The sequence below is a fragment of the Crocuta crocuta genome, unplaced genomic scaffold (assembly GCF_008692635.1).
Source record: "Crocuta crocuta isolate KB4526 unplaced genomic scaffold, BGI_CrCroc_1.0 scaffold3, whole genome shotgun sequence".
In the NCBI taxonomy this organism is placed as follows: domain Eukaryota; kingdom Metazoa; phylum Chordata; class Mammalia; order Carnivora; family Hyaenidae; genus Crocuta; species Crocuta crocuta.
Genome location: NW_027529934.1, coordinates 8,512,893 through 8,528,133, shown reverse-complemented (window position 1 = coordinate 8,528,133; position 15,241 = coordinate 8,512,893). Strand labels below are relative to the sequence as shown.

General features: G+C 38.4%; 1 protein-coding gene across 1 annotated transcript in view; it reads left to right on the top strand.

The window, feature by feature from the left end:
* The first annotated feature begins 599 nt into the window (after nt 1–599).
* The window catches only part of SHCBP1L (SHC binding and spindle associated 1 like), a 35,223-nt gene continuing 20,581 nt past the window's right edge, over nt 600–15,241 (top strand). The window contains exons 1-5 of the mRNA XM_077763239.1: nt 600–1,105; nt 3,031–3,180; nt 10,620–10,834; nt 12,424–12,510; nt 12,583–12,801. Coding sequence (XP_077619365.1) covers nt 668–1,105; nt 3,031–3,180; nt 10,620–10,834; nt 12,424–12,510; nt 12,583–12,801 — 1,109 coding nt within the window. The 5' untranslated portion in view covers nt 600–667. The remainder of the gene's footprint in view (nt 1,106–3,030; nt 3,181–10,619; nt 10,835–12,423; nt 12,511–12,582; nt 12,802–15,241) is intronic.

The window sequence follows — 15,241 nt, the reverse complement described above, 5'->3', positions numbered from 1 at the left end:
GCAGTACCTCATACTGGAGTGTAAATAAAAGTTATTCCAGTTGGCTCTATGTACTTTTAATAGTAATATAACAGAAACCAGTAGTCTCTGGTCCTCTCCAAAATGCATGATCTTGAGCAGACCTCTACTGTGAGGGTATTTGTAGTTTGCACACAGCAAAATTTTCAGCTGGAAATTTGAGTCTAGTTGAACAGTTACATAAAATAATCTTTTATGAGAATTTTGAGCAGCACGGCAGAGACATGGAAATAGATTCACCTATCCTTTTTTGACAGAAAATGAGTGTCTTGTTCAAAATGTAAAGGAAGCTTTATTTTGGCACCCGTGTGAATAGGTGGGGTGAAATCTAGATCGCTGAGTTTGTCACTAGAGTGTCCTTTGGCTATGAGCAGAGAGGGTTCCAGTTACTATGGCCTCAAGGGTAAAAACTAAACTTTCTTTCTGGTTGTGTTTGCGTAGATACGCGGTCGTAGGAGGTGTATTAGATAGGTCTTGATGATCTGGGTGGGGGTGACTCACGAGCACCCTGAAAACGCAGATGTGAGCTGGGGAGAGAATTCTGTCGCCGGGTGGTTCCAAGGAGAACCGCGCANTCGCCCACTGGCCAGCGGGCTCCGGGCGGGAAAAGTGGCCAACGGCCCGCAGCCGGCCCTTGTGGTGTGCGGAGATGGCGTCGGGGGCCAGGGCTCCAGGGCCGGACGACTCCGTCCGGGCCGTCAGCCCCGGCAGGGGAGGCGAGAAAGGGGTGTCCGCGTCCACCCGGGACTCGGGGGCGGTAGGGACTCCGAAGAGCGTCGCATCCCCGGTGCGGTCGGTGGTGGCGTCCCCGCGCCCGGTGAAGGGGAAGGCGGGCCGGGAGGCGGCCAGGCGGCGGCTGCAGCTCCTGCCGGCCTCTCACGCCGAGGGCCGGGGTCAGGGGGCGGAGGAGGAGGAGGAGGTCGAAGAAGAAGAAGAGGAGGCGGAGGAGGAGCCCCTCCTGTCGGTGCCGGAGGAGGTTGAAGAGGAGGCGCGGCCGTTGCCCCCAGTCTGCGTGTCCCCCATGAGGGGGATGTGGCGCGACGAGAAGGTGGCGCTGTACTGCGACGAGGTGCTGCAGGGCTGTAAGGTGAGGGAGCCCCGACCGAGCCCGCGGTTCCCGGAGTTCAAGTGACCGGCGTTGGCCGGGCCTCCGCTGTCTCAGGGGCACCCTTCCCGGCCCCAGCGCGTTACCGTTAGGAAAGACCATTGTTGATTAGGGGGGCCGCTCCCGTGGAGCGTTTCCCGGCTTTCTGGGAGCTTCCAACACCAGGAGATGGATGGGTCTTATCCGAGCCCAGGTTTACAGCTTAAGTTTTCCCATTTAACAGTTTGTGCCCGCACGTAAGCTACGAAGACTTAGCCTTGACCTTGACCTGACAGTACTGAAAGTGTCTGCACTTTGAGTCCCAGACATGAATCTGCGATGTGGAATGATGTTTCATATCCAAGACATGTAGGTACCTGGCAACACCTGGCAACACTGACGAGCACATATCATGATTCCAGCCTATTTTGTTGTTCTTTAAGTTACAGCAGGAGAATTTTTGCACAGAGATATTCGTTTCACCAATAATTATCAAAATTAAAAAATAGAAACTAAATTTCCAATGATGGGGGCAGTAAAGAACTTGTGGCTGCGGGGCACCTGGGTGGCTCAGTCAGTTAAGTCATGATCTCAAGGTTCGTGGGTTGGACACCCGCGTAGGGTTCTGTGCTGACAGCTCAGAGCCTGGAGCCTGCTTCAGAGTCTGTCTGTCTGTCTCTCTCTCTCTGCCCCTCTCCCGCTCGTCGTGCTCTATGTCTCAAAAATAAATAAACATTAAAAAAAAAAAAAAGAACTTGTCGGGGCTGCATTATAGTGGAGACCCAAGCAGCAGTGGAAGTTAGGTTTTCAAGAACATTTAGTTATACTTAAGCTATAGTTAAAACAGGAGCCAAAACAAAATGTGATTCATATATATGGATGACTATATACATAGAAAAGTGACAGGAAGGAAATCTTAGTGGTTATTTTGGCTGTCAGGATTAGGAATGGTTTTTGTTTTCCTCACATTTTGTATGTTTTTCCGATTTTCTGTAGATTAACCGTATTTTATAATCCGAAGAACATTTTATTTTTAAAAACACCATTACTGGGCACCTGGGTGGCCCAGTTGGTTAAGCATCTGATTTCGGCTCAGGTCATGATCTCAGGATCATGGAGTTGGAGCCCAGCATTGGGCTTTTTGCTTACAGCTGAGAGCCTGGAGCCTGCTTTGGATTCTGTGTTTCCCTCTCTGCCCCTGCCTCTGCTTGTGCTCTTGCTCTCTCTCTCTCTCTCTCAAAAATAAATAAACATTAAAAAAATTTTTAATAAAAAAATAAAAACACCATTACCATAAAACTGGGACACTATTCATGGCCAACTTATATCGGATACTGAGGGTTGGAGAAGATGAAGTCTCTGAAAGGCAGTTGAAAAACGTTTATATAAATTATTGTGTCATTTATCTGACGTGTAATGACTGAGTTTCACAGTAGTTTAGATTATTGTCATCCTTGAGGTAGCTGAACTGGAATTTAAAAAATGGGCAGCATTTATTGAATGCTTAGTGTTTGTTTTACAGAGTGCAGTGCTGTTTTAAATTTTTATATGCTGAATATGTTTTAAATAGGTTATAACTTTAAAGTTCAAAAAATAATTGCTATTTTTAATATGATAATTACTATTTTTAAATGTATAATTACAGTTCTTTCTCCTCAGTGGATTGATAAAACAAATTACTTAAATATAAATAACAAGTAGATGTCTCAGCACTGAATTACTCTATTAGAGTAGATCTCTTTAAGGGTGAATAGATCTCTTAAGATTTTAATGTTTATGATATTTTCCAGTAAACAAAAATCAGTTAAAATCTATTACTTTCCAGGTTTTTAAAAATTATTTAAGGGAATATTGGTTCCATATTTAAATAGAAATCAGTAAAAGTATTTATACATATCCTTCTACATATATATTTTTTCTTTTGCTAGGCAGAAGATGCTGATGAGGCTATGAGTAAATATCTGTCAGAAAAGTTAAAGCTGAAAGACAAATGGCTTGGAGTCTGGAAGACTAATCCTGAGTTATTCTTTGTGAAATATGAAGAAGCTTCTATCCCTTTTGTTGGTATACTGGTTGAGGTAAATAATTTTTACCTGATCTTTGTTCTTTTGAGTGAAATTATCAGTTCTTTTTATGACCAATATATGACCTTACTAATTTGTTGCTTTGATACTTAAACAGAGATTGACAAAGTTTATGTCCATTTTAAGTTTCTAAGCAAATTCATAGCATAAAAAGAAGGTAAGGGGGGGCATTTACCTGTGCATGGTTAATCATTAAATGGAATCTAGCATATCAGACAGTATTTATTAGCTTAGTTTCAGTTGCTCAAATAACAAAAGTGCATTTCTTTTTTTTAATGTTTATTTATTTTTGAGAGAGAGAGAGAGAAGAAGGGACAGAGAGACAGGGAGACACAGAATCCAAAGCAGGCTCCAGGCTCTGAGCTGTCAGCACAGAGCCCGATGTGAGGCTCAAACTCAGGAGCGGTGAGATCACAACCTTATCCCAAATTGGATGCTTAACCAACTGAGCCACCCAGGTGCCCCTCATAAGTGCACTTCTTTAAAATTAGTAATTTAGGCTGTAATAGACTTGGGTCGCCTTTTCCCATCATTTCCCTTTAATCTTCATTTATCTGAATTATGAGGTTTAGTTAGATTAAGACAGAAACAATGGATCAGAAAACTGTTGGCAAAATTTGAAATTCTTCCTATGAAAAGGTACCCTTTTAGTATAATACATCAACTTCCAACCCTTCATCTGGTAAGACTTTACTTTTTAAAGTCTATTCTATAGGTTAAATATTGTGGCACATTTGATGTCATAAGTTTGATTCCCTTAGAGAATAATTGTCCTTGTATAGACATTAATATCTATAATCACAAATACCCTTGTCTCAGATATTTCAAATCTGTTTTTTTGGTCATTTAGGTGTTTTCTATACTACCACCACTTTATACCCATATTTTCCACATGATCCCATCCTCCCAAAATACTTATATAATAATTTTGGTTTTATCATATGCTCAGTGTTTACCTTCATAGACATATAATATTCACTTCATAGATAGATAAACTGTTTAGTATACTATGATTAATTTTCCTTACCTGGACATTTAGAAGTTTTCCTAGAGTTGATTACCTTATTTTTTAATTTCTTTTAGTTTTCTTACTAGTTTGTCTTCAAACTCTTCCCCAGTTATGTAAGTCTTCTACACATAAACATGCCTATCAGTGTCTTTTGCATCCTCTGATCTACAGCCTGGATTGGTGATTTCTAGACCTGATGGGTAACTGTCCTCTTGGGATCTCCCTCCATCATCATCTTAGGAGTTCCTTTTGCCATTCTCTTGTGCAAATAGCCTGTTTCCCAGAATTCTTATCTTTTTTCTTAATTTAGTCTCTCATTTTGGCTAAGGACCTTATCCCAACAGCTTGATGGGTAAGGACACAAAGAAGATAAAATTATTGTAATCTTGTGTGCTTGAAAATATCTTCACAGTGTCTTCATATTTATTTGAAAGATTGACTGGGTACATGATTCTAGGTACAGCTTTATGACCAGAATTTGGAAAATACTCTTCATTTTTCCAGTGCTTCCAGTGTTGCTGATTGAGAAGCCAATGTCATCAAGTCTCCGATAATACCTATATATTTTTCTCTCTGAAAATTTGTAGGATTCTTTCTTTGTCCCCAGAGTCCTCCACCAATATGATAGCAAAGGAATTTTTTTAAATGTTTATTTATTTTTGAGAGAGAGAAAGAGAGAGACAGGGCATGAGCAAGGGAGAGGCAGAGAGACAGGGAGACACAGAATCCAAAGCAGGCTCCAGGCTCTGAGCTCTGAGCTGTCAGCACAGCCTGACACGGGGCTTAAACCCCCAAGATGTGAGAACATGACCTGAGCCAAAGTCAGACACTTAACAGACTGAGCAACTCCGTCACCCCAATAGCAAAGGAATTTTTTAAAAGGTACATAAGGACAAGAGATAGTAAGGGAGATAATGGCAACAAAACTTAGAAGGGAAATAACAGATAAATAAGTGGCAACTGACAGCAGAGCTAAGAAAATTGAATTCTAAGTTGGTAGTAGGGAAGGTCAAAAAAACAACTTGATATACACTGCATAATGCGAAAGCTCCAGAATTGACTCTACTTAGATGTCTGGAAATGGGACCAAAGGTAGAGCTAAGAAAAATTGGTTGAAAGCTATTTAAGAAACAGAGACTTCCACTTCCAAAAGGTGAAGTAGACATGATTTTTTGCTATTCTTCCTACCAAGTACAGCCAAAAAAAAGAAAAGAAAATAAGGAAAGAAAAGAAAAGAAACAAGAAAAAAAACTCCACCTGGATTATATTAATATAAAACATAAGACTCTAGAAGGTGAATAGAAGGCAGATTGGCTAGAGACCTCATGACCCAAGGAATGACATTATAGTGACTTTCCTTAGGTTTGCTTCATATATCCTAGACTGGGTACCGGAGAAGCTGGCAACCTAGAAACACCCAATAGGTATAGACCAAAATAAAATATTTAAAAAGCTCCCCACCCGCTCCCAGCAAAGGCCTACTTTCTCTAGCCAAAGGATCAGGAAAGGGAGAGCCAAACACCACAGGAGAAAAACAAAACAAAACAAAACTGCTACCCCTCTCTCCCCACTGCGGGAAAAGGCTAAGTGAAGAGCCTAGACTTCCACTTTTGTCAAGTTGTAACAAGGAATTACACTTGCCAGAGTGGTGTTAGAGAAGACTTAGTGGGAATAAAATGGGGAGCTGGCTGATAAGGAACTTCCCCTGTCCCCCATGGAGTCAATGTGGACTACATGGGAAGATTGGACTACCACCTGCACCGGTAAGGAGAGATGCCTTCCATTTCCTGCAGCAGTGATGTCAGAAAAGATCTAGTGGAGGAGAATCAGGACTCTCCCCACCCTACCACAATGTCAATGGAAACAACATGAGGGGCAGTAATGAAGTACTCCTCTCTCTCGCAGCTGGGGAGTGGTATCAGAAGAAATCTAATGTTGAATCTGAATTCCCACCCCAGAATAGCAGTAAACACACATACTCTCCCCAGTCAGCAGAGGCTGGGTAGAGAATCTGGACTTCCATCCCCATCTGGCTGTAACAGGATGGCAACTTGCTTTCTATGTCACATTGGTGTCAGAAGAGGACTGATAAAAGATTTAAATGAGGTCAAGAATCTCATGATATAATACTCAAAATATCCAGCTTTCAACAGAAGATCACTTGTCATCACTTCTCAATCCCTTAAGAACTAGGATGATCTCAACTTGAATGAGATAAAACAATAGACACCAACACTGAGGTAACACAGATGCTATGATTATTTGACAAGGGCTTTAAAGCAATCACCATAAAAATGCATCACTGAGCAATTATGAATACATGTGAAACAAAAAAATAGAAAGTCTCAGCCAAAAATTAGAAATCTATATAAGTAAATGAAATATATACACAAAACCCAAAGTTTTAGAACTTGAAAAATCAAGTAACTGAAATAAAACTCAAAAGGATGTGCTGAATAGCAGAATGAAAACAGAGTAAACAATCACTGAACTTGACAATAGAAAAATAGAAATTACCTAATTGAACACCAGAGAGAATATAAACTGGAAAACAGAATCAACAGAGCTTCAGGGACATGTTGGACTATAACAGAAGACCTAACATTCATATCTTTCTGAGTCCTAAAAGAAGAAACAGTGTGGCTGAAAAAATATTAAATAAAGTAATGGCTGAAATTTCCCAAATTTGACAAAAGACATACATGTACAGACTTAAAAAGCTGTCTTGAGAAGTATAGTTAAGGATGGTAGTATCCCACTGAGAAGAAGGGAATAAGTCAAAGTTTAGTGGTACTGAATGTTAGCATCCTCTACCATCTACTCTGACTCTGCTTCTATAACACAGGCAGTTAAGGCATATCCCTTTAGACATGACAGTTCAAAGAATTTTCTATGTTCAGGTCAAAATAAAAGACTTAAAGGTCATTGGCATATTGAGTTACCATGGATAGAACTGGTCCAGAACATCCTACAGATGTTCTACAGATGTTCCTGCCAGTAGAACATCCATACTAGATTTGTTCCACCCATATACCCAGACCTCCCAAGCACCTTTTTAATGCTCCACTTTTAAAATTAGCAGACAGCCAAGATCACCAGACATTTGAAGAAACTCTAATTGCCCTGCTGCCCCCTCTTCTGCATGACCCTCCCCTCCAGCCTGGCCTTGGCAGAAGTTTTCTAGGGCCATAGCATGCATCTTCCCACAGCTGACCAGTGCAGACCTTGCTGGCACCTCGTGTCCCCACTCCTGCATTCTCTTACAGACCTGACCCATCCAAAACATCCTGGGCAGGAGTCCATCCAAAGCAGTACAAATGTGGCACTGTGCAGGCAGTCCTGACAGTGGCTGGCACCATCCCAAAGTGACTCCTGCCCCAGGGAGAAAGGAATAAAACCACACATACCAGTTTGATTGTGGCCCCTGAAGAGGGCTAGGGACAGACATCTGATCTGACTGCAGGCCTTGCCCACTAATGAAAGCTTCTCAGCAGACAACACAGGGAGAGCACCCTGTAGTTTGGTGCTACTGCATCTCTGGCAAATGTCTGATCTGACCCAAGTCAGGCTCAAGGCAGCCCCAGATTGACTCACTAACAATATAGGGGCATACCCTGCTTGCAACAGGCAAAGAAAGCCATTGAAGACTACTGTACTGAAGTCAAAAGTGGCTCAGCCACAATAGTAACATGCATGCCACATAGTGGACACCCCTGAAGTGCCAGGTTCTGATGAACAGTGGATATTGTACTGCAGGGCACCACAGAACCTCCTCTTCATAAGTCTGCTGCTTTCAAGAGCAGGAGACATAGCTGACTTTCCTAACACATATAAAGAGACGCAGAGAGTTAGACAAAATGAGGAGACAGAGGAATATATCCCAAGTGAAAGAATGGGACTAAATTACAGCAAGAGACCTAAACAAAATGGAGATAAGTAATATGCCTGATAGAAAATTTAAAGTATTAGTCATTAAAATACTCACTGGATATGAGAAAGAGTGGAGGACCTCAGACCCCTAACAGTATGATAGAAACTATATAAAAAAAAGAACCACTCAGAGAAGAACTCCATAACTTAAATTTAAAATATACCAGAGGGAAGAGAACCCAAAAGTCCATCAACTGGTGAATGGATAAAGACATGGTATGTAAATATACAATGGAATATATTACTTGGCTATCAAAAAGAATGAAACCTTGCCATTTGCAACAACATGGATTGAACTAGAATGTATTATGCTAAGCAAAATAAGTCAGAAAAAGATGAATATATTATTTCACTCATATGTGGAATTTAAGAAACAACAGATGAACCGTAAGAGACTCTTAAATACAGAGAACAAGTGGAGGGTTGCCGGAGGGGTGCTTTTGGGGGGATGGGCTAAATGAGTGACGGGCATTAAGGAGGGCACTTGTTGGGATGAGCACTAGGTGTTATATGTAAGTGATGAATCATGAAATTCTACTCCTGAAACCATTATTACACTATATTTTAATTTGGATAGCCAAAGAAATCTTGAAAAAGAAGAACAAAACTATAGGTATATAATCCAAGATTTCAAAATATACTATAAAGTGGTAATAATCAAAACAGTGTGGTTCTGGCACAAAAACAGACACATAGATCAATGGAATAGAATAGAAAACCAAAAATAAGCCCACAACTATATGGTCAATTAATCTTTGACAAAGGGGGCAAAAATATGCAATGGGAAAAGACTGTCTCTTCAACAAATTGTGCTGGGAAAACTGGACAGCAACATGCAAAAGAATTAAACTGGTCCTCTTTTTACACCATACACAAAAATAAACTCTAAATAAATTAAAGACCTAAATGTGAGATCTGAAACCATAAAAATCCTAGAAGAGAGCACAGGCAGTAATTTCTCTGATATCAGGCATAGGAACATTTTTCTAGATAGGTCTTCTGAGCCAAGGGAAACAATAGCAAAAATAAACTATTGGGACTTCACCAAATGAAAAGCTTCTGCACAGTGAAAGAAACAAGCAACAAAACTAAAAGATAACCTAGTGAATGGGAGAAGATATTTGCAAATGAAATATCTGATAAAGGGTTAGTGTCTAAAATATATAAAGAACTTATTAAACTCACCACCCAAAAAACAAATGATGCAGTTATAAAATGGGCACAAGACATAAACAGACATTTCTTCAAAGAAGACATTCAGATGGCCAACAGACATGAAAACATGAAAAGATACTCACCATTCATCATCAGGGATATACAATGAGATATTATCTCACCTTTCAGAATGGCTAAAATCAGAAGCACAAGAAACAACAGTGTTGATGAAGATGTGGAGAAGAAGAAATCTTCTTGCAATCCCCTTGGGAATGCAAACTGGTACAGCCATTGGAAGACAGTATGGAGGTTCCTCAAAACACTAAAATAGAACTAGTGATCCAGCATTCATACTAATGAGTATTTACTCAAAGAATACAAAAACACTACTTCAAAAGGATATATGCACCCCTGTGTTTATTGCATAATTATTTACAATAGCTAAATTATGGAAGCAGTCCAGTGTGCAGTGACAGATGAATGGATAAAGACAGTGTGTGTGTATGTGATGGAATATTAGTAACCCATTAAAAAGAATGAAATCTTGCCACTAGTAGCAACATGGGTGGATCTAGAGAGTATGATGCTAAGTGAAATATGCCAGGGAAAAACAAATATTGTATGATTTCACTCACATGTGGAATTTAATAAAGAAAGCAAATGAAGAGAGGGGTGCCTGGGTAGCTCAGTTAGTTAAGTGTCTGATTCTTGATTGCATCTGATTCTTGATTTCATCTCAGGTCATGATCTCATGGTTCACGAGTTTGAGCCAATGTCAGGCTTTGTGCTGACAGTGCAGAGACTGCTTAGGATTTTCTCTCTCTCTTTCCCTGCCCCTCCTCTGTTCTCATGTGCTCTCCCTCTGTCTCTAAATAAATAAATAAATAAGTAAGTAAACTAACTAAGTAACTAACTAACTAAAAAGAGAGAAAAAGAGAGAGGAAACTAATGAAGAAAGAAAACAAAAAAAACAAACTCAACTATAGAGAACAGATGGTTACCAGAGGGGAGGTGGGTAGAGGGATGAGTGAAATAGGTGGAGAGGATTAACACTTATCTTGATGAGCACGGATTAGTATATGGAATTGTTGAATCACTTTATTGTACACCAGAAACTAATATAGAACTGTTAACTACACTGGAACAACAACAACAACAAAAGTAGGCTTTGAAAAATTATGTTATTTTATTTAATATTGATCTATAATTACTTTGTATGTGTGGTTGAAGAAATTATAAAATTTAAAAGAAGAAATTTTATAAGTAGATCATGTGTAAGGAAAAAAATCCTTGTGGTTTATTTTGATTTGTAACTACAGTTTTATAATATTTATCTTAGGTAATTTGTAAACCACGCCAAAGCTCATCATCTTGTTTCAAAGTCACTGTATCTGTGGCTGAGCCCTTTTCTTCTAACATTGCAAATATTCCAAGGGGTTTGGTCAATGAGATTTTGGAAGAACTAGAGCACAGTGTGCCTCTCTTGGAAGTGTACCCTGTTGAAGGACAAGATTCTGATAATCATGATATTGCTTTGGCCTTGGAAGTTGTAAGGTATTTGACCTTTTTACCTCTTAAAATTATAGATTCAAAAAGTTAATATGTAAGTACACATCACTTTATAATAGTTATTGATTTAATTTTTACTCACTACTAAATTCATTTTGTCCATGTTTTTTAAAGTTTGTTTTTTTGTTTATTTATTTTTTAAATAATCTCTATACCCAACATGGGGCTTGAGCTCATGACCCTGAGATCAAGATTCATATGCTCCACTGACTAAGCCAGCCAGGTGCCCCTGTCCATTTTTAATGAACATACTTATAACTCTTTTAAGCATTTTTTTGGAAGTATTATATACGTGCAATGAACAGTTTGCCATTGTTTTGATCTTGAATTTTCAAAAATTGATTTTAAAAACTTCTAGAGATAGTAACATTAAATTTTCTTCATATTTTAAGCATCTTAAATATATTAGATTTTATTTTTCACATGTAAAGACATTACAAATACTAGATGTCATTATCCACATTATGATTGCTTCTTACAAGTTGATACAATTTGAGAGAAGTTATCTATAAACATAATACAGAGTATTTTGGGGGCACATTTTTGTTTTTCTAACACTTCCCCCAGAATATACAAATCTGATTGTATCCTAAGTATTATTTCTTTGTTGAACAAAATCATAGCCAAAATCTAGAATTTTTGGAACCTGCATTTTACATTCCCACTTCAAGAAACATTATCTTATAAGTAACCTCAAGTAGAATCTAGATCACCTAATTTTTAAAGGCTTGATTTTAGGGTCCCCTGGGTGGCTCAGTCCATTAAATGTGTGACTCTTTTTTTTTTAAAATTTTTAAGTTTATTATTTATCTTTGAGAGAGAGAGAGAACATGAGCTGGGGAGGGGCAGAGAGAGAGAGGGAGGCAGAATATGAAGCAGGCTCCAGGCTGTCAGCACAGAGCCCAGCACAGAGCTCAAAACCATGAACTGCAAGATCATGACCTAAGCCTAAGTCGGCCACTCAACCGACTGAGCCACCCAGGCCCCCAGTGTCTGACTCTTTAGTTTGGCTTGGATCATGATCTCATGGTTTGGGAGTTCACGCCCCGCAATGGGCTCTGCTCTGACAGTTGCAGAGCCTGCTTGAGATTCTCTCTCTCCCTCTCTCTACCCTTCCCCACTTGCACTTTCTCTCTTTTGCAAAATAATTAAACTTAAATTATAAAAAAATGAAAGTTGATTTTAGTATTTGTTTACTGAAAGGGTATTAAAATTTTTTTTTTCTGGGGCATCTAGGTGCCTCAGTCAGTTAAGTGTCTGACTTTGGCACTGGTCATGATCTCGTGTGAATTCAATCCCCACATCAAGCTCTGTGCTGACAGCTCAGAGCCGGGAGCCTGCTTTGGACTCTGCGTCTCCTTCTCTTTCTGCCTTTCCCCTGCTCATGCTCTATTTGTCTCTCTCTCAAAAATAAATAAAACATTTAAAGGATTTAAATATATATTTATAAATATATATTTAAATGTATTTTCTTAGAATTCATATAAAGAATTCCAACATGAGAATGTCGTTTTAATTCTATATGTGGTACTGGCTCTTTTTGATCACTTTTTTATTAATTTGATTCATCATAGGTTTTTTTATGACTTTCTTTGGAGAGACTGGGATGATGAAGAAAGTTGTGAGAATTATACCGCTTTGATTGAAGAAAGAATTAATTTGTAAGTATAGTTAAAAACTTACTCAGGACATTATATAAGGTAAACATTGTTAATTATGTTGATACTTTTCAGGTGGTGTGATATACAAGATGGAACCATACCTGGTCCTATTGCACAACGTTTCAAAAAAACTTTGGAGAAGTATAAAAATAAACGTGTTGAACTCATCGAGTATCAGAGCAATATTAAGGAAGATCCATCCGCAGCAGAGGCTGTTGAATGCTGGAAAAAATACTATGAGATAGTAATGTTGTGTGGATTATTGAAAATGTGGGAAGATTTACGCCTCCGGTAATAATTTGTTCCATTTTAAACAAAAAGATTACATGGTCATTCTTTTATCATGTCACTTAACTTGTCATATATGTTACTATGATTGAAGTAGATTATAAAATTAGATGTTCAATTTTGAGGTAAGAACAAACTACAACTACCAGTATTGGAAAATTATTTTTATATAACTGAATTCACTGAAATCATTGGAATTTCAGATTTAAAAAGTGTCCTCAATCTAGCTTTCCTTTATTTTTCATCTTTATCTTTTTGATTTTGGCCAGAGCCTAAGAAAAGAGGAGGCAGATCTCCACTACATATAGTATGCAAAGTAAAGGAAAAAGTTGATTAATTTGGCTGCCTCATAATTTCTTCCTTGCTAACCAACATTAGGTTGATAAGTTGTTTTTATGATAAATAAAACAATGTAGATTTAGCTAGCACCATTCTCCAGAGTACTTCAAAATGTATTAAAATATTTTTACATTACTATGCAGTGAAGTATATATTTCTGTCTTTGTTTTAGATAGAGGAGAAACAGGAATACTTGCTTTATGGTTTCAAAATTAATGGAAAATTTTGAATGGAGCCAAAGAACTTCTGACTATTTCATACTAGATTGTTAAACACCTTCTTATATGTTCTACTTGTACACATTTTTTGCCTTTTGAATTTTGAGCCACATTTTACTTGTCTAACAATTAACTTTTAACTAAATCTTTTCTTTTTGTATTTTCTTGACATATTTTTTTAATCATTAAAAATCCCAGTTAGTCCCTATTTTTAATGTTGTTTATAGGGATTCCTGTGTAACAAAACCTTGGGATTACTTTGGGAAATCAATGTAGATAAGATTTTTGAAATCTACTTATCTAGAAATCCAGATTCAACAAAAGTTGAATTTGAATACAAATTAACATCACTAGACTTTAGATTCTAATGGCATAGGGCCACATGGGGTTCTTTCATTTTAAAATTTATAATCACAAGAATCTAGGTCTGGAAGTGTTGGAATGAGTTAATTGGTCAATTATAAAATTTGGACAAAAATTTTAAAATATCCAGCTATTTGAAGACACTGTAAAATTACCAAAGCAGGCAGCAGCCAGAAAAGTTTATCCTTGGAATGGGTAAGAAACGAGGATTTGCTTTTCAGTCTGAAAATGATCACCAGTTCTCATAGCTCTGGCAGCAAAAAATGCAGTCCTACTGTTACAAGGTGGCAAAGGACAGAGTTCAAGGCTGGCAAAACAGGTGGAAATTTAAATGGGATATCCTGAAAGAAGAAAGTTGCAAAAGGGGTCAGATCCAGAATTTGAGCATAAACTCTGCCCAAATTCTTGACTGACCACTAAACTATGCTAGCATTCGTGGGGGAGAGAAATTTTGGAACCATGCTTCAAAAAAAGTATGTAGTTGAAACATGGAGGTTAAAAGAACTGAACAGATATTTCAGCTGGATTTTGACCCCAGGCAAGATAATTGCCTGCTAGAATACAAGACTAACAATCTTCAGAAGAATATAACACAATCCAGAGTTAATGACTGTATATTTTCCAAAGTCTCTACTGTTCAACCACAAATTAATGGACATGCAAAGAAACCAGAAAATAGGATCCATACCCAGGAAGAAAGATAGTAAAATCAGACTTATCTAAAACTTCAAAGCAGCTATTATAAATATGTTCTAAGAATTATAAGAAAACTTGGTGCTAATAAGTAGACAGAAAATCTCAACAGAGAAATGGAAACTAGAAAAGAACCAAATGTTTTCAGATTTGGCTCTGACATATAAAGAGCTTATGAGTTATCACTCCCATCCTGAAAACAAGAAAAAAGCTGAGGAAACTGAAAATGACTTTCTTGGACCCATAAGAAAACTGAGATCACACAGCAAACTGTTACCATAAAATCTGGGGAAAGAAGTAAATTCAGAGTCACAACCAAGATCTGCCTACCTGGAACAGATAACTCCCTAGAGCCATAAACTGTAAGAATACTTAAATGGATAATTTTGATAAACTGCTGGAGGTTAAATGTGGGCCAGTATGCAAGTCAGAAACTCCTGGTGGGCTGCAGTTCTTAGAGAGGCACCCTACTTCTCTGTGGGGTTTTGCCTCCAGGAATCTCACTAAGTTCTTGGATGAAAGGCCAAGAAAAATCCCACTATGCCCCTGGTTGGGGACAGGAAAACTTACCATTGTGAAATACATCCAGAGCATCTCCATGACAAGGATTTATTTACCAGGGGAAAAGACTTTTCCAGAGCCTTTGCCCACCTAGGGAAAGGGCATTTCCTTAACTCCAACCCCCCTCTAGCCTTCCTCTCTGAGAAGAGGCCACTAAGAAACTCTTGTGAAGGTCACAGTCCATGGACATAGACCCATTAAAATACTAATATTTAATCATAAGATTATAGAACAGTTTTTCTCCACCTTACCTTATAACACACCAGGCT